Below are 19,516 nucleotides of genomic sequence, written 5' to 3' on the forward strand. Positions count from 1 at the left end.
GAAGCTTTCAGCGTACCATCCCTAGACTACTGAACACCACACACAGAAATTTTCCATTATAAGTTTCTCTTAACCACTTTCACCACCTCTCACCACTCCCACCAAATTTGGACTCTTCCCAAAGCACTTCTGTACGGATGGGATAAAAGAGAAACCACATCACTACGAAGACTGAGATCAGGTCGTGGCGAGTGGCCAGTGACCACCTCGACCCTCCAACAGTTCTCCATGTTTTCACAAAGCATCCTGTATTTTACTTCACCCTCAGACGTGCACATATTTTCGCTGATTTTCCAGAGACAGAACAACTTTCACAACGTCCAGGAACACTTAATCCTCTCTTGCCTCCCCAAAATTATCACCTCATGTATTTCAACTTCTCAAGAGTGGCGAGTCCCACCAGTCACAAAGCTTCTAAATTAAAAAACACGCGAATGTGTCTTGGCGCACATGAACACAATACTCATCAAACCAAGGGTAAACGCACCTGGTGCAAAGATATTATTACATTTACCATGAGGGAGATATCAAAGTACTAAACAATTCAAAGGTTGAAAGGCTCTTAAAACAGGTAAATATCTCCTAACAATAGGGTATTTTGACACCAAGTCGGCAGAAAAAATAAAAATAAATAAAATAAAAAAGAAAGAAAAAAGGAAAAGAAAAAAAAAAGAGGGAAAATTAAAAGAAGACGTGGAAATTTACCGAGGCTTTAACGTAAGGAAACAATGAAACATCAAAAGGTGACACGCGTGTAAGGCAGATCATTAGGACTACAACAAACTTAGTACAAAGCTAGGAATTCGTCCTGAAACTCTTACCGCAGAGAACGTGTTTTTAAATATCGAAAAAGCATGTAATAAGCAAATAGTACTACCAAAGAGAAAGAAATTAAAAGTTTTCGAAGATTCTTACCAAGGTAGAAGCAAGAGGGGAGAGAGAGGGCCCCTGCCCAGCAGAACCGTTTTCTGCAGCGGGGCCGGGAGGCGGCGGAGGGAAGTTGGGGCTGAAAACCATCAGGTCGCTCTTGCCCGCGCCGTCCGTCACGCACAGGCTGCGGCTGTGGCGCTGCGAGTACGACCAGCTGCCCACCTCGCTGGCGCACACGAGCGTCGTGGGCCCGGGCCCCGAGAGCACGGCCGCCCGCGGCGCCCAGCGCGACGCCCCGTACAGCACCACGGCCAGCAGGAACAGGCTCGACACGGCGCAGATGGCCACCACCAGCCACACGTTCGTCGCCGCACTCGCCGCACCGGAGCCGCTCTCCGCGCCCGCCGCCGGACGCAGCCCCGACAGCGACGACGACGACGACGATCCCGCGGCCAGCGCCGCCTCGGCGGCCTCCACGAGCGACACGCTGAGCGTGGCCGTGGCCGAGCGCGCCGGCTCGCCGTGGTCGCGCACCACGATCACCAGCCTCTGGCGAGGGCCGTCCGCCTCCTCCAGCGCCCGCGCCGTGCTCACCTCGCCGCTGTAGAGCCCCACGCGGAACGGGCCCTTGCCCCGCGGCTCCCACAGCTCGTAGCGCAGCCACGCGTTGTAGCCCGAGTCGGCGTCCACCGCGCGGATCTTCGCCACCACCTGCCCCGCCGGCGCCCCCCACGCCGCCCACGCCCACAGCGTGCCCGACACCGACCCCGCTCCCGCCCCCGCCGAAGCCGCCAACGCAGCCTCGGCCGCCACGGCGCCCGCCTCCGGCCCCGAGCCCGCGGGCGGCAGCAGCGCCGGCGCGTTGTCGTTCTCGTCCAGCACGAACAGCTGCACCGTGGCGTTGCCGCACAGCGGCGGCTCCCCCGCGTCCACCGCACGCACCTCGAACTGCAGCACCTGCAGCTCCTCGAAGTCCAAGGGCTGCAGCGCCCACAGACGCCCGCTCTCCGCGTCCACCGACACGTAGCTCGACGCCGGACGCCACACGCCCACCCCCGACGAGGAGCCCGCCGCCCCGACCACGCCGCCCTCCCACACCGAGTAGCTGACGCGCCCGTTGCCCGCCTCGTCCGGGTCCCGCGCCCACAGCCGCGCCAGCTCCGCGCCCGCCGCGTTGTTCTCCCGCGCCAGCACCGTGTACACCGCCTGCGCGAACGCCGGCGCGTTGTCGTTCACGTCCGACACCGGCACGCGCACGCCGCGGCTGGCGCGCAGCGGCGGCGCCCCGCCGTCCTCCGCACGCACCTCCACCTCGTACTCCGACACCCGCTCCCGGTCCAGCGCCTCGCGCAGCACCAGCGAGTACGAGCCCGCGAACGTCGCCTCCAGACCGAACGGCGACGCCGGCCACACCCAGCACCGCACGCGACCGTTCGCCCCCGAGTCCCGGTCCGACACGCTCAGCAGAGCCACCACCGTCCCCACCGACGCGTCCTCCGGCACCGGCACCGACAGCGACGTCACCCACACCTCCGGCGCGTTGTCGTTCACATCTAGAACCTCCACCACCAACTTGCAGTGACCTGACAGCGGGGGAGAACCTTTGTCTCGTGCTTCTACAGGGATCTCGTAACTATCCATTTCTTCATAGTCTACCTTGCCTTGAAGTCTGATTTCTCCTTTGTTTTCGTCGATAGTAAACACTTCTTTAACTTTTGGATTGACATGTCTACTAAATAAATATATAATATCGCTATTAATCCCTTCGTCGGGATCTGTGGCACTAAGCGTGGCTACCAGAGTCCCGAGCTCTGAACCCTCTAAGACTTTAACTTTATATACCGACTGGTTGAACTGAGGCGCATTGTCGTTTGCGTCCAGTACCGAGATCACCAGCTCCATTGTCCCCGTCAGAGACGGCCGGCCACCGTCAGTCGCCGTCAGCACCAACCGATGCACGGGAATCGTCTCGCGGTCCAAACCTTTCGTTAAAATAAGACCCAAAGACGCGCTCTGGTCATTATTTCCCTGATGATCAAGACGGAAATACTCGCTGGGGCTGAGAGTATAGGAGAGCTGCGCGTTCGACCCGATATCTGCATCCGACGCGCCCTCCAGCGGGAAACGAGACCCCGGCACCGATAATTCCGCGATGTTAAGGGCTTCTTCGTCCACGCGGAAGATGGGGGCATTGTCGTTGATGTCGGTGACCTCCAGCTCCACGTGGAAGACGCGCAGCGGCCGCTCCACCAGCACCTCCAGCCGCAGCGCGCACGGCGCGCTCTTGCCGCACAGCTCCTCCCGGTCCAGCCGCGAGCTCACCAGCAGCGCGCCGCTCGCCTCGCTCACCTCCACGCTCGCCCGCCGGCCCTGCGCCACCAGCCGCAGCTGCCGCGCCTCCGCCTCGCCCGCCTCCAGGCCCAGGTCCTGCGCCAGACGCCCCACCACCGTGCCGGCCTTGGCTTCCTCCGGCACCGAGTAGCGCACCTGCCCGCCCGCCAGCGCCCAGGCCGCCTGCAGCACCAGCACCCGCACCACCAACGGACACCAATGTTCGCCCATCGCCGCCGCCTCTGGTCCCGCCCTGGTCCCTGACCGGCTCCTTGCCGCCGCCCGGACGGCCGCCTTAGGGGTTCCCCGGCAGGAGCGGGACGCTGTTCTGCTCTCTCTGCGCGCCGCCCGGGCCGAGACACCGCATCCTTCCTCCAGCTGACGGCACCGTGACCGCGGCTCGGGGAGGAGCTGCCGCCCTTCTGCATCTCCCAGCGCCTTCGCGGCCAACAGCGGCACCTGGTGTCCGACTGCTTGCTCCTTCCGTGAGCATCCGCTTGCTGCTTTCCTCCCTCTGCTGCAGTGGCTCCGCGCGGGGACGGACGGGCCGTGGCTCCGCCCGCTCGGCCGGTGAGACCCGCGATTTCCCTTCCGAGCATTGCCTTCCTCCTCAGCAATAATATTTGGTTCTTTCGTCTCCTCCCCTTCTCCTCCTCTTCTCCTTCTCCTCTCCTCTTCCTCTTCTCCTTCCTAAAGGCACTTGGAGATGTACAGTTGCCAAAATGTACACACAATTAAACGCCTATATTAACCGAGGAATCATACCTAGGAATATCTTCACCACATAAACCCTACCCCACTTCTGATCTCCGGACTTTATCTTCCCTTATGCCTTAGGAGGCATAACTGAATTTCCTCATTTTTGTTTTCCTCTTTTAGATATTTCAGCATTTTCCTCCACAGAAGAAGACTGTATCCTCGATCTTCCATCTATAGAAAGTACTCAGGTCTTCAGAAGAAATAGATTCACATGTGATGTGTTTGGGTCTAGTCCAGGAATGCTAGAAACAAACAGAAATTACTTACCTTTCCAGAGCTTTGTGACAGGGATGTAGCTGAGCAATCCCACACACTCTCCTTGGGTTTTGTAGAGTAAATAACGTAGTAAACCCATATTACCAAAAGTATCTGTGTGTGTGTCCATAGCAGAATTGTTTTGCCTTCTGAAGTGTAGTTCCGACTGAGTAAAGCATCAGTGCATACCAATTCCAAAGACTTTCAACTTCATCAGTGACTCCCTAACTCGATATTCTAAACATAACCATCATAGCAGAAATTCACTCAGCACAGTGAAATGACTCAGGGAACCTGAACTATCATCTTTATGCGTCAGTAAACCATTTCCTGTAAGTTTTATCCCCCCTGCACAATGAAGATCAAGTTCTTGGTTACCATTTTTAGGCAGGTAGGCACTCACAGTATGGAAAAAGCAGTGTGCCCATGTCTGATGGAGATGAGCTGCTGCAGGACACAGCATAGTGATCCAGCCATGACACAACCAAAGAAAAGACAGAAGGGTTGCACCACTGTTCTGGCAAAGCACAGTTCATTTCATAACACATTTCCAGGCTCCCATCTCATCTACTTACATAAATACATCACAGTTTCTTTACACAACTACAGCACTTTCTGCTACCCTACCATATAGGCCAGGCAGTAACATAAACCAGATTATTTCATAGATTAGTGAATTGCTGCTTCTACCACAGGAAGAATCAACAATGCACCTGGAGGTAAAATAATGGAACACACCAAATGCTAAAAAAGTCCATGTAGGTGCTTCAGTAGATGATTTTTAACTGCATCTGTTACTATTCTAAGAATAGTCTTGATTTATTTCTAGGTTTCCATTGTCAGGCCTGTGTTCAAGGATCACTGCTCAAAATTTCAGGAAGCAGGGCTGAAAGAGCAAACAGTTTTTTTTCCCCTCCTCTCAAATCCCTGCTGTATTGCCAGCATTTCTTTATCCATTTCTATGAAGGCAGAAACAAATGAAACCTGAAGCCTCACAGCATTCTCTCAAAGTAAAATTGATCTTAAACTACAAGACAGTGAACCACAGTGATAGCAAGTGGCAAAAATTCTGAAATCAAAGAACATTATTTGGCTGCCTGGCTCTCATTCACAATTGCTGACACATGTCCTGAGAAAGACAAGCTAAATCACTCGGTCCGTGTAGGAACTGGGAGTTTCAAGCATCATCCATGTTCATATTCACATGATGACCATAAGGCAAACAGGCAATGGGAAAAAAAAAAATCAGTTTATTTTAAAAAGTATTCTCAGGAAAGGGAATAATAAAATTAAATCAAGTCAACACAAATAAATTAACGTTAAAACCTCACAACATCCTAGAAATACAACACCTAGAACTGCTGGATACATGGGACTACCCAAGTCAGAAATCAAACGGAGTTACTTCTATAAACACATTAATCCACCAAAATCGTCGTTTACCAATATGGCTTGCTTGCTCTAGCACTATGGCTGCACATTTTGATATCTACTTTGGTTCATGTTGTTCTGCAATTAAATACCTTACATTAGGAAGTGCATTTAAATCATACTTACAAGGGGAAAATGTGAAATGCATGTCATTTTCATGTCCACAGTAATCCTGTAGTACTTCACAAACAATATACGACAATATATGCCATGCAAGGTGAAGAGGCAAGAACTTTACATGATTTCTGTTTCAGAGGTGAATCATAAAGGAGAACAGACTTCTGATTCAGAAAAAACTGGAAAGCAGAAATTTGCAGAAGTCAAAAGAAAAACATTCATTAGAACTGCCCCACCTGTAAGACGCAGAAATGTAGGCAAGTGAAGGTAAGCCACTCAAAATTAAAGAAGGCTGAAGGAGGCACTCAGAGTTGTGATTACCTACAGAGATGGCAGGAAAACTAGACCTGATAACACCAGCGAGATAAGGTAAACACAGCAGTCGGTCAGAGATCTTTATCAGTAATTGTTCCATTTAATAACTCAGGAGGGGATCTCAGAAAGTCATGGAATGTGATCTATCAAAGATTATAGGAGATATTACCCTATGGAGCAGAGTTAAAATACAGGTCTGCTGAAAAGCACTGCAGACCTCCAGAAAGAGTTGATTATTCTAAAGATCTACATAGCAAAATGGCAAAATATTTTCAGTGCAGGAGAATACAAAGCTGAGTGGACAAGAAAAAAGATGTGGCTTCAAGACAGATTCTGACTGATTCAGAAACACCACTGAAGGTTCTAAAATTACACAAGAGAAGTGACATATATATTAACTCCATTCTCAGTGCCATCAAAAGGGCAAGACTCACGAGACGCTCCAAGACAAAAAAGTATTTCACTAAATTTTGCAGAAATACAGAGGGCACCAAGATTTCAATATTTTGTAAAGATCCCCTCCTTAACACGATAAGTGGAAGAGGGAAGATCACAGCGGCATAAAAAACCTGCAGCGGTGTAACATATTACAGACCAAGAACACGAGGGATAAAGAGAAGTCAGAGGGTACACGACCATGAAGCAAGGATCGCATTCAAGCCTCAAGGGCGAAGCCCAGCTCCAGGAAGCAACTGTCGAGGGGGAGGCTGAGAACGGGCAGAGCGAGAAAGGAAGAGGCACTGACCGTGTCCAGGAGAGCAGACGGCTCCGGCTGCGTGTCCTTGGCCGTGGGGCCGGGCGGTGGCAGAGGGAAGTTGGGGCTGAAAACCATCAGGTCGCTCTTGCCCGCGCCGTCCGCCACGCACAGGCTGCGGCTGTGGCGCTGCGAGTACGACCAGCTGCCCACCTCGCTGGCGCACACGAGCGTCGTGGGCCCGGGCCCCGAGAGCACGGCCGCCCGCGGCGCCCAGCGCGACGCCCCGTACAGCACCACGGCCAGCAGGAACAGGCTCGACACGGCGCAGATGGCCACCACCAGCCACACGTTCGTCGCCGCACTCGCCGCACCGGAGCCGCTCTCCGCGCCCGCCGCCGGACGCAGCGACGACGACGACGACGATCCCGCGGCCAGCGCCGCCTCGGCGGCCTCCACGAGCGACACGCTGAGCGTGGCCGTGGCCGAGCGCGCCGGCTCGCCGTGGTCGCGCACCACGATCACCAGCCTCTGGCGAGGGCCGTCCGCCTCCTCCAGCGCCCGCGCCGTGCTCACCTCGCCGCTGTAGAGCCCCACGCGGAACGGGCCCTTGCCCCGCGGCTCCCACAGCTCGTAGCGCAGCCACGCGTTGTAGCCCGAGTCGGCGTCCACCGCGCGGATCTTCGCCACCACCTGCCCCGCCGGCGCCCCCCACGCCGCCCACGCCCACAGCGTGCCCGACACCGACCCCGACCCCGCTCCCACTGCCGAAGCCGCCAACGCAGCCTCGGCCGCCACGGCGCCCGCCTCCGGCCCCGAGCCCGCGGGCGGCAGCAGCGCCGGCGCGTTGTCGTTCTCGTCCAGCACGAACAGCTGCACCGTGGCGTTGCCGCACAGCGGCGGCTCCCCCGCGTCCACCGCACGCACCTCGAACTGCAGCACCTGCAGCTCCTCGAAGTCCAAGGGCTGCAGCGCCCACAGACGCCCGCTCTCCGCGTCCACCGACACGTAGCTCGACGCCGGACGCCACACGCCCACCCCCGACGACGCCGACGAGGAGCCCGCCGCCCCGACCACACCGCCCTCCCACACCGAGTAGCTGACGCGCCCGTTGCCCGCCTCGTCCGGGTCCCGCGCCCACAGCCGCGCCAGCTCCGCGCCCGCCGCGTTGTTCTCCCGCGCCAGCACCGTGTACACCGCCTGCGCGAACGCCGGCGCGTTGTCGTTCACGTCCGACACCGGCACGCGCACGCCGCGGCTGGCGCGCAGCGGCGGCGCCCCGCCGTCCTCCGCACGCACCTCCACCTCGTACTCCGACACCCGCTCCCGGTCCAGCGCCTCGCGCAGCACCAGCGAGTACGAGCCCGCGAACGTCGCCTCCAGACCGAACGGCGACGCCGGCCACACCCAGCACCGCACGCGACCGTTCGCCCCCGAGTCCCGGTCCGACACGCTCAGCAGAGCCACCACCGTCCCCACCGACGCGTCCTCCGGCACCGGCACCGACAGCGATGTCACCCACACCTCCGGCGCGTTATCGTTCACGTCCAACACCTCCAGCTCCACGCTGCAGTGACCCGATAGTGGGGGTGTTCCTTTATCTGTCGCTTCTATTTGCAGTTCGTGTAAACGAACATCTTCGAAGTCCAGGGTACCCATCAATCTGATCTCGCCTGTCTTGGTGTCAATGGTGAAGAGTTCTCTGTTACTGACAGGAACTGAACTCAAGATGCTGTAAGAAAACTCTTTATTGCTTCCTTCGTCCACGTCCGTGGCATTCACACGTGCTACGAGCGACCCCTCTGCTGCGCTCTCCAGTAGCTGCACTTTGTACACTGACTGGTTGAACTGGGGCGCGTTGTCGTTCACATCCAGCACGGAGACCACCAGTTCCATGGTGCCCGTCAGAGACGGCCGGCCACCGTCACTTGCCGTCAGCACCAAACGATGCACGGGAATCGTCTCGCGGTCCAAAGACTTTGCGAGCACCAGGAACAGAGACTTCCTGTTTTCATCAGAGGATTTAACATCGAGTGTAAAATGTTCGCTAGGGCTTAGTGTGTAAGAGAGCTGAGCGTTCGATCCGATATCTGCATCCGACGCGCCCTCCAGCGGGAAACGAGACCCAGGCAGAGTGGTGAATTCAGCGATGGTGAGGTCTTTTCGGGCGGCGGGGAAGATGGGGGCATTGTCGTTGATGTCGGTGACCTCCAGCTCCACGTGGAAGACGCGCAGCGGCCGCTCCACCAGCACCTCCAGCCGCAGCGCGCACGGCGCGCTCTTGCCGCACAGCTCCTCCCGGTCGAGCCGCGAGCTCACCAGCAGCGCGCCGCTCGCCCCGCTCACCTCCACGCTCGCCCGCCGGCCCTGCGCCACCAGCCGCAGCCGCCGCGCCTCCGCCTCGCCCGCCTCCAGGCCCAGGTCCTGCGCCAGACGCCCCACCACCGTGCCGGCCTTGGCTTCCTCCGGCACCGAGTAGCGCACCTGCCCGCCCGCCAGCGCCCAGGCCGCCTGCAGCACCAGCACCCGCACCACCAACGGACAACAACGCTCGCCCATCGCCGCCGCCGCTCTCGGTGTGTCTGCCGGCCCCCGCCTGGGCCCCACACGACTCCCCGCCGCTGCCCGGACGCACCGGCTCTGCTGCCCGGCCCGCGCCGCCCCCCCGCGCTCACAGCCGGGCTCTCCGCCGCACCGGGGCGGAGCCGCTGAGATGCCAAGACGCCGTTCCTGAGCCTGCAGCGACACCGTGCGCTGCTCCACCGCCTCACACACTCTGCCCGGGTCTGCGCTCCGTTACAGCCATTTCTAACGCGTCTTCCAACAGTGGTCTTCTTCCATTTTATTCTTAGGGGGGGGTTATTGAGCTCCTCTTTTTCTCTTTTGGTAACTCGCAAGTCGCCTCCGGTGCCGGACTGCACAGAAAACAAGTCGGACTCTACTTACGTGGCATCAGCGCTGGAGCTCAGTATTCTAAACGAGGCAGAGGCTGTTGGGAACCAGCTCCACCCAGCGATTAAACGTAAGGTCAGTGGGTACCGCTTAACCCCTTTACTGTTTTTTTTTTTTTTGTTTTTCCTCTCTGTCATCTTCCATTCTTAATAACCTCCTTCTGTCATTCCTTCATAGCATCTTCTTTCTGGGTTTTTTTTTTCTCTTCTCTCATTCCTTCTTCCTTTGTTTCGACTTTCTTGCCTTCTACCGTTTCTGTGTACAGTGGTAGTGTCAGTGACACGGCAGTGAACTCGTTTATAGTTTCTGCCTTTCTCTCGTTTTCTACTCCTTCCTCTCGTCTTCTCTTCCCTATCATTATGCACACACCTACCTTCTTCTTCTTCTCTTTTTGCTTCTTCTTTATCTCATTAATCAGTGTATTTTTCCATATGATTGTACCACCCTCCCCATGAAACATGCACATATCATTTGGTAAGAGTTCTCATTGCTCTCTGCTGTCGTCTTTCATCTCACCACTCGAGGAACAATCTTCCTGCTCACCTCAGGTCTATGCAAGACAGACAGAGAGCCCTTTCACCTCACCTTCTGGGAGGAAATCACACTCTTCAGGTCCCATCCTCTCAAGGATGAGAATTCACAGCCCTCTGAAACACAAGCCAAATCCCTAGGTACTTTGACATCCGTGCAATCAGTCTTCAACAAGCACAAACAAGCCGGGGACTCAAAGTCATCACAGCCCAGCACACCAATCCTTCCAGAACACTGAAAAAAAAAAAAAAAATGGAGCAACCACAGCTCCCAAACAGTCTTAATATACCTCGATGAAGAGCTCTTCTTCAGGCCTGATTTGCCACCTGCATGACGAATGTAAACTTCTGGCTTCTTATTTCAGCCACGCCAGCACAGTCAGCAATACACAGCAAGAACATCCATCCCCAGGAGCATTACTCCCCGTGGAATGCCTCCGTGTGGCCTGATCCACAGGGTGAAGGCAACAAAGTCATTTTACCTGTGTAATTTTCTCTGAGAACACACCCCAACTCCCAACACACCCACTCTGAGAAATGCATTAGGGTCGATACTCCACCTGTGCTTCCTCCCATTCACTCATATTGTGTCTGGAAGCAGCACAATAGAAATGAGAGGAGGCAGTGATGATCTGCTGATCCAATAAAGGAATCATAGAACATTTCAAACTGGAAGGCACCCATAAGTCCAACTCCAAATGCAGGCACATTTGGTCAATCCAAAATGAAGATACCATGACTGATCAGGAATAAAGGTACAACTGTCTTTCAGACTTATCTTCTTTAGGTAGAAGAAACTTACCTGAAACATGACTGGCTTCTTCAGGGGAGGGGAATTGGTTCTGAAGGACAATTTGTTTTAATATTACCAGAGATTTCTGGATAAAATGAGTGGGGAAAAATTACCCACATTGTGCAAAAGCCTCAAAATCACTGAACAGAGGGCAATGCTCCCTCAGGAACTTCTATCATATGGGAAGTAGGAGAGACCCTGGAAAACTGATGACATTCTCCCGACATCAACCTCAGCTCAGGAGACTGGAAACATCATCTCTCATACTGATGGTCAACTGCTGGAAACTTCACAACCTGATAGCTGCCAAAATTTTGTCCACACTTCATCTGCTGTTACCAATACATTGCCAATGCAAAAGAAGAAAAAACCAAAAAAGATGGAAGCTTTCAGTGAAAGAAGAGAAGAAATGTAGAGGGTCCCATCCCACCATTTCAAAATGCTTGGTTTGGCAACTTCTTGATTATGGACGCAACCTTTTTCACTCCCTGTCAAAATAAGACCAGACATGTAACCAAAGAGAGCTTCAGAGAAGGCTCAGCAAATGAGACATATTTGGAAAAGCTTCTGTTTCACCAACACCATATTTTCAAAATCAAGTGATCCAAGTTGTGTATGGTAGATGTCTTCACATCTGGCAGGAAGAGTGTGAAGAATACCCAAGGATACATAGGACTTCAGGAGAACCTGAGCGGATCCCAGGTTAAGCAACCCCGATTGACAGGTGTCTTCACAAAGTTTTCCACTGGAATCCTTATGCCAAGCTCTAGAAAATGAGTCTCCAGCTAATCAGCTGGAGCTCTTCTTCCCCTATGATAGAGTGCTTATGCTACACAGCATGTCCACTTTCTCAGCAAAGACAGTCCTCCGCTAAAGTCACCCTCCCCGTGACAGAGGATTCAAGCAATACTCCATGCCACTCAGAGGATTACAGCTGCAGCAGCCAAAGTGTCCTACCAAAACAGAATGGCCCAGTAATAAAACCTACTCTGAGCATGATCCAGCCCTTCACATATCCCCACCTTCCCTCACAATTGCCACAAAGAACTTACAAAGGGGTGCAAAGCCACAGAATGTCTGGCAGACTGTCTGTAATTCACTCTAAATGTTCTATGCTTTTTCAGCATTCTCAGATGGAAACACCACAGAACCACACATTAGAGATGTTTAAAATTCTGTGATCAGGGTGACAGCTCTGATCCTGGTCCACATTAACTTTGCTCTGAGAGAGCCACACCAAATGCTGAAGCAGAAGCACAGTCACAATATAAACTGTGGGGGAAAATTTCTATGCTATGACATCAGAGCTGGGCTGCTCTGCAGGGTTTGGTGAGGTCATGCATGTCTCAGGGTTGAGCATGACAAAGGGACACCCCGTTTCTACTGAGAGCACCTTGCAAGTGCTCAGGTAGGAGAAATTAGACACAGATTACACCCACCTCCTGATCACATCCTCTTACAAATCCCACTTGACAAGCAGTGAGGAACCATCATGGCAAAATCAACAGACGAGGAAGCTACTATAGATACCCACTACTACACAGCTTGCTGAAGTCCTACCCTCCCACAATGCCTTTCTCAATGCCAGAGGGAAGTGGCTCATCAAACAATATTCAGCAGGCTGCATTGCATTTCCCCTAACACACAATTTTTTTCACAATAATGATGTATCAGCACAAATCTCTTCCTGCGGTGATAGATCATCATAACCTCAAAGGACTTTGTGGCCATTTCAATACCACACAGCATCTCAAGATCCACAAGCCTTCCAAACCAGAACCTTAGAGCCTTGGAAAGGATCCCAGGCAGAAGCACTCTGTGCCCATCCTGCCTCACAGTTTTCTCTGGGCATCCTTCATTGCTCACTCTGGGACATGAGTTCTCAAGACAATCACATTATCGCTTATTCTTGTCTTAAGACATGGCCCATGGCCTTCCCAATGAATTCCACCTTCCTTGGACAAGTCTTCCCTCTGTTCAAGGTCACATCAAGAAATGTCTGGGCCTTACTCTGTCACTGCCACACTCACCTTCATAAACATGCTACAGTTTCCTTTAACTTCACCTTTTGTGAACCCTTTTATTGATGAGAGCACCACAGAAAAACATACAGATGTACCATATACAGTGTCCAGTAGACTCTGTTGCTGACCTGCCGTGTTTTGCAATGCTTCAGCTATCTCACATGGAAATGTGGAAAACTGTGGAGCAATACTCTTTCTAAAGGTTATGTCAGGACAGCTCTGAAGCACAATGGCATTGTTTTCAGGCTCTTAGAGATAAACCAAAATCTCAAAGAGCAGGAGAATTCAGTTTGGGTTCTGGTGGAGAATTATGGATCTCTCTTTTTGTGGTTTGTACGGGCTTTCATTTCTTTTTTTCTTTCTTTTCTTTTTTTTTTTTTTTTCTCCCCAGGAAGTATTCCCAGGGCTCATAAAATAATGTGATTTTTCATACAAATTTGATAGATCATCAAAAGAGGCAATAATATTTCATTTCTCTGGCCAAGAATACAACTCCACAAGAGAGAGGCAGAGCATCGTAAGGACAAGAAAATTGTCCTTTTTTCACTCCCTACCAAAATAACACCAGACATGTCTTCTGGGTCACCCTCCTCTGCCTAAACAGGTAGTAAGTTGGGCAAAAAGATACAAGGAAAAAAATGGTAGTAAAAGTCCATACTGCTTTTTGTACTTTCTAAATTAGTCTGGTTATAGAACGTAAACGCAGAGTTACTTCCACAGGGAGTAAAAACTTTGAAGTTCCAAGTGTAACTTTGTGTCACATCTCTCGCAAGGAAAACCAAAGAGGACAGTTTCCAGTAATAATCCAGACCTAATGCCAACGTGGTGAGAAGTCAGAAAAAGCATTTAGTCAATACACAATGACTGGGGGACTGACACCAGCACAGTGTGTCTTGTATTCTCGCACGAAGCTCACATTGCAACCCTACACACTAGCAAGGAAACAGTTGCCTGCATAGCTAGGACTTTGAGGCCCCTCTCATTGCAAAAGGCAGAGATTCCATCCTAGGATACAACTCCTGCCCAAGGCAGCAAAACACAGCTGCAGATAGTATCTCCTCTGGGGTGACATAATTCCGTTATCTCGGCTTCCACACAGAAAAAAAATCGCTAAATCCAGGCAGGATAAGACGGTAGATGGAAACGTCTCGTTATTATCCTTAAGCATCCAGTGCCCTCAGGCTGCGGGGGCGCAGCCACGCTACAAACAGAAACTACCCAGAGGGCGGGAGAGAATGAGCAGATGAAGAAAGAGGCGGAGCAGGGAACGGCGAGTGGTAAGCAAGGCATTAACACTGACCGTGTCCAGGAGAGCAGACGGCTCCGGCTGCGTGTCCTTGGCCGCGGGGCCGGGAGGCGGCGGAGGGAAGTTGGGGCTGAAAACCATCAGGTCGCTCTTGCCCGCGCCGTCCGCCACGCACAGGCTGCGGCTGTGGCGCTGCGAGTACGACCAGCTGCCCACCTCGCTGGCGCACACGAGCGTCGTGGGCCCGGGCCCCGAGAGCACGGCCGCCCGCGGCGCCCAGCGCGACGCCCCGTACAGCACCACGGCCAGCAGGAACAGGCTCGACACGGCGCAGATGGCCACCACCAGCCACACGTTCGTCGCTGCACTCGCCGCACCGGAGCCGCTCTCCGCGCCCGCCGCCGGACGCAGCCCCGACAACGACGACGACGATCCCGCGGCCAGCGCCGCCTCGGCGGCCTCCACGAGCGACACGCTGAGCGTGGCCGTGGCCGAGCGCGCCGGCTCGCCGTGGTCGCGCACCACGATCACAAGCCTCTGGCGAGGGCCGTCCGCCTCCTCCAGCGCCCGCGCCGTGCTCACCTCGCCGCTGTAGAGCCCCACGCGGAACGGGCCCTTGCCCCGCGGCTCCCACAGCTCGTAGCGCAGCCACGCGTTGTAGCCCGAGTCGGCGTCCACCGCGCGGATCTTCGCCACCACCTGCCCCGCCGGCGCCCCCCACGCCGCCCACGCCCACAGCGTGCCCGACACCGACCCCGCTCCCACTGCCCCCGCCAACGCAGGCTCGGCCGCCACGGCGCCCGCCTCCGGCCCCGAGCCCGCGGGCGGCAGCAGCGCCGGCGCGTTGTCGTTCTCGTCCAGCACGAACAGCTGCACCGTGGCGTTGCCGCACAGCGGCGGCTCCCCCGCGTCCACCGCACGCACCTCGAACTGCAGCACCTGCAGCTCCTCGAAGTCCAAGGGCTGCAGCGCCCACAGACGCCCGCTCTCCGCGTCCACCGACACGTAGCTCGACGCCGGACGCCACACGCCCACCCCCGACGACGCCGACGAGGAGCCCGCCGCCCCGACCACACCGCCCTCCCACACCGAGTAGCTCACGCGCCCGTTGCCCGCCTCGTCCGGGTCCCGCGCCCACAGCCGCGCCAGCTCCGCGCCCGCCGCGTTGTTCTCCCGCGCCAGCACCGTGTACACCGCCTGCGCGAACGCCGGCGCGTTGTCGTTCACGTCCGACACCGGCACGCGCACGCCGCGGCTGGCGCGCAGCGGCGGCGCCCCGCCGTCCTCCGCACGCACCTCCACCTCGTACTCCGACACCCGCTCCCGGTCCAGCGCCTCGCGCAGCACCAGCGAGTACGACCCCGCGAACGTCGCCTCCAGACCGAACGGCGACGCCGGCCACACCCAGCACCGCACGCGACCGTTCGCCCCCGAGTCCCGGTCCGACACGCTCAGCAGAGCCACCACCGTCCCCACCGACGCGTCCTCCGGCACCGGCACCGACAGCGATGTCACCCACACCTCCGGCGCGTTGTCGTTCACGTCCAGCACCTCCAACACCACCTTACAGTGACCCGAAAGCGGAGGCGTCCCTTTATCTGTCACCTTAACATTTATGTCGTATAAATTAACTTCCTCAAAGTCCAGGGTGCCCGTCAGTTTGATATCCCCACTGTCCTTATCGATACTGAATATATCTGAGGCAGAGGGAGGAAAAATAGTGTCGATTTCATATTTCACGTCTTTGTTAGTTCCTTCATCCGGGTCCGTGGCGTTCATTCGCACCACCAGCATGCCTTGTATGGCGTCCTCGGGCAATTGTACATTATATACAGACTGGTTGAATTGGGGCGCATTGTCGTTCGCATCGAGCACCGAGATCACCAGCTCCATTGTCCCCGTCAGAGATGGCCGGCCCCCGTCAGTCGCCGTCAGAACCAAATGGTGCAAGGGAATCGTCTCCCGGTCTAACGCTTTCATGAGTACCAAAAAGAGGGACTTAGTACGGGAGTTAGGGTTTTCTTCCTGTATTCTAAAATGCTCGCTGGGGCTGAGCATATAGGAGAGATGCGCGTTCGATCCGATATCTGCATCCGACGCGCCCTCCAGTGGGAAACGAGACCCCACCACCGATGATTCCGCGATGCTGAGGTTTTTTCGGGTGGCGGGGAAGATGGGGGCATTGTCGTTGATGTCGGTGACCTCCAGCTCCACGTGGAAGACGCGCAGCGGCCGCTCCACCAGCACCTCCAGCCGCAGCGCGCACGGCGCGCTCTTGCCGCACAGCTCCTCCCGGTCCAGCCGCGAGCTCACCAGCAGCGCGCCGCTCGCCCCGCTCACCTCCACGCTCGCCCGCCGGCCCTGCGCCACCAGCCGCAGCCGCCGCGCCTCCGCCTCGCCCGCCTCCAGGCCCAGGTCTTGCGCCAGACGCCCCACCACCGTGCCGGCCTTGGCTTCCTCCGGCACCGAGTAGCGCACCTGCCCGCCCGCCAGCGCCCAGGCCGCCTGCAGCACCAGTACCCGCACCGCCACCGGACACCAACACTCGCCCATCGCCGCCGCCGCTATCGCTGTGGCTTTCGTTCCTCGCCCGGGCCCCGCACGGCTCCCCGCCGCCGCCCGGACACACCGGCTCTGCTGCCCGGCCCGCGCCGCCCCCCCGCGCTCACAGCCGGGCTCTCCGCCGCACCGGGGCGGAGCCGCTGAGATGCCGAGACGCCGTTCCTGAGCCTGCAGCGACACCGTGCGCTGCTCTGCGGCCTCACACGCTCCGCGACACTGCCCCCGCCTCCGCGCCGCGATTAGCATCCCTTCTGCCATGTCTTCCTACCGTGTTTGTCTTCCATTTTATTCTCTGTGCGGTTTTTACTTTACCATCATCTTTATTTCTTCTGGTAACTCGCAAGTCGCCTCCAGCGCTAGACAGCATAGAAAACAAGTCGGATCCACGAACTCTACTTACGTGGCATCAACGCCGCAGAGCAGAGTGTTTTAATCGAGGCAGAGGATGTTGGGAACCAGCTCCGCCCAGCGACTAGATGTAAGGTCGGTGTGTACTGCTCATCTCTTCTACTTTTTCTTTTCTTTTTCCTCTTTGTCATCTTCCATTCTTATTTACCTCCTTGTGTCGTTCCTTCATGGCATCTTCTTTTTGCTTTTCTTTATCTTTTCTCACTCCTTTTATGTCCTCCTTTCTTGGTCTCCTCCCTTCATATGTATATCGATAGCATCAATGACATGCCAGTGAACTCGTCCGTCCATCCTTCCTTCCTTCCTGTGCACTATCCTTGCTGCCAATAGTCTTCCATTTCCATCCTCTGTTCACTTTTCTACTACCAATAAGCTTTTACCGTCTCTTCAGCATTCTCGACTTGGTGTAGGGACATGTTCTTTTGCAAATGCTCTCACTCCTCTTCCCTTCTGCCATCCATCTCTTCAGAGAAGTAACAAACATTCTGCTTTCCTCCTGTCCGTGCACTTACAACTTCTTCTCCTTTCAACATTCAGGCTACACTCTTCAGCCTCCAGTCCTCTCAGAGACCCAGCAATAACACAGCAAGGCAATCACACGACAAAAAACAGCTCTTCTGCATCAGAATATGTTCCACCACACTCTGACACAACAGCTGAAGCCACAGCTACTGAGAAACATGTGCAGAGAGGCCTGAAAGACTCCAAACAACTCACGGCAGTTTCTCGTTCAGGAACACAAAACTATCACAGCCCAGCATGACAATCCTCCACAAAGACATAAAAACACACTAGGCAACCACAGCTCCTGAGCACTCTTCAATGTATCTTGATCATTCCTGACTCGTTTTCCACCGGCAAGACGAAAGTCAAGATTATGCCTGCTATTTAAAGCAGGAATGCACTGCCCCAATTAACACACCCAGGACCTCAGTGTCTACGAGCATTAGTCCCCACAGAAAACCTCCCACTCATTAGCATGATGCACTTGTCACACAGTCAAATAAAATCCACCGAGGTAGCACCATGGCATTGTCACTATGAACATCCCTGTGACGCCCAACACAGTCACTCAATGAAAATGATTGTGGTACCTCCTCCATTCTTGCTGGCCGCCATCCACTCAGCTCTGACTGAGCAGACAATGGTGCTTTGTTCGCCCGATAGGGTCAACATTCTGATGATTCAACATAAAGATGCCACAGGTGAACAGAAGCTGAAGAAAACCTGTCTCAGACACATCCACTTTAGGTGAGTGACTTACCTGCATGACTGGTTCCTTCTTCTGAAAATAAGCATCATCAGGGGAGGGAAATTGGTTTCAAAAGGATATTTGCCCTTGATATTATCACTGTTTGTGGGGAAGCTGGACAGAAAAAAATTACTCAAGTTCTGCAAAAACTGAACAGAGTGCAGTGCCCATTACGCATTTCTATAATGGGAGGAAGGAAGCACACGTGTAAGCTACGGTCTGTTATCCCAAAACTAAAATTATCTCAGGCAGAAAAAGCTATTCCCTACACTGATAGGAAATCATTCAACATCTGACAGCTGCCAAAATTCAGCAGTCTGCATCTCATCCACTATTACCAACACATTGCCAATATGACAGGAAAAAGACCCCAAAGCAAGCAACAAAAACCGACAAAAATTAAAAGGTTGGGCAGGTCTGATCAGAGAGGAGAGAAGAAAAAGAAAAGGTTCCATTCAACTTCATTGAAATGCAAGTTTGGCAACGTCACGGATGCCAAGACCAGTCCCTCCCCTCTCTAGCAAGACTAAGAGCAAAGGCAGCCAAGGGAAAGGTTCAAAGAAGGCTCAGCAGCATGATCCAAATTCCAAAAAGCTTCTGTTTGAACAGTATTCCACATCAAAACCAAGGAATTAAAGGAACACAGGGCAGATGTCTTCACAAGGAGTACCACTAGAAAGAACAACACTGCCCTAAGATATGCAGAACTTCTGGGTGTCCTGAGAGGATCCCAAAAGAGTAGCACTCTGTGGTGGGACTCTTCTTGAGATGTTTTACTGTAATTGCCTATCTGGTACCCTGGGAACTGGGATCTCCACAGATAAGCGGATATTCTCTATTTTCTCCACAAAGACGTATTCAAAACCTCACCTCCCTCCACGCCTAGCTCAAAGAATATATGGAGTGCTGCAAGTCCACTCTGTGATTCTTTCACTTTTTCCACATGCCTGTACCTTTTGTACCTTTTCAGCAATTTC

The 19,516-nt window shown here is 54.4% G+C and overlaps 1 protein-coding gene across 8 annotated transcripts in view; it reads right to left on the minus strand.

The window, feature by feature from the left end:
• The window catches only part of LOC146431079 (protocadherin alpha-C1-like), a 157,125-nt gene that overhangs the window by 81,304 nt on the left and 56,305 nt on the right, over window positions 1–19,516 (minus strand). The window contains exon 1 of one of the 8 annotated variants that reach the window (XM_085073315.1): window positions 14,372–17,966. The exons of 5 other annotated variants lie outside the window; for them this stretch is intronic. In XM_085073315.1, the coding sequence (XP_084929441.1) occupies window positions 14,372–17,137 (2,766 nt within the window). In that variant the 5' untranslated portion in view covers window positions 17,138–17,966. Of the gene's footprint in view, window positions 1–915; window positions 6,766–6,823; window positions 11,073–14,371; window positions 17,967–19,516 lie in introns of those variants that run through there. 2 more of the 8 variants (XM_085073319.1, XM_085073317.1) reach the window with 2 other exon arrangements.

This window comes from Lichenostomus cassidix, chromosome 13 (assembly GCF_008360975.1).
Source record: "Lichenostomus cassidix isolate B80296 chromosome 13, HeHo_3.0, whole genome shotgun sequence".
NCBI lineage: Eukaryota > Metazoa > Chordata > Aves > Passeriformes > Meliphagidae > Lichenostomus > Lichenostomus cassidix.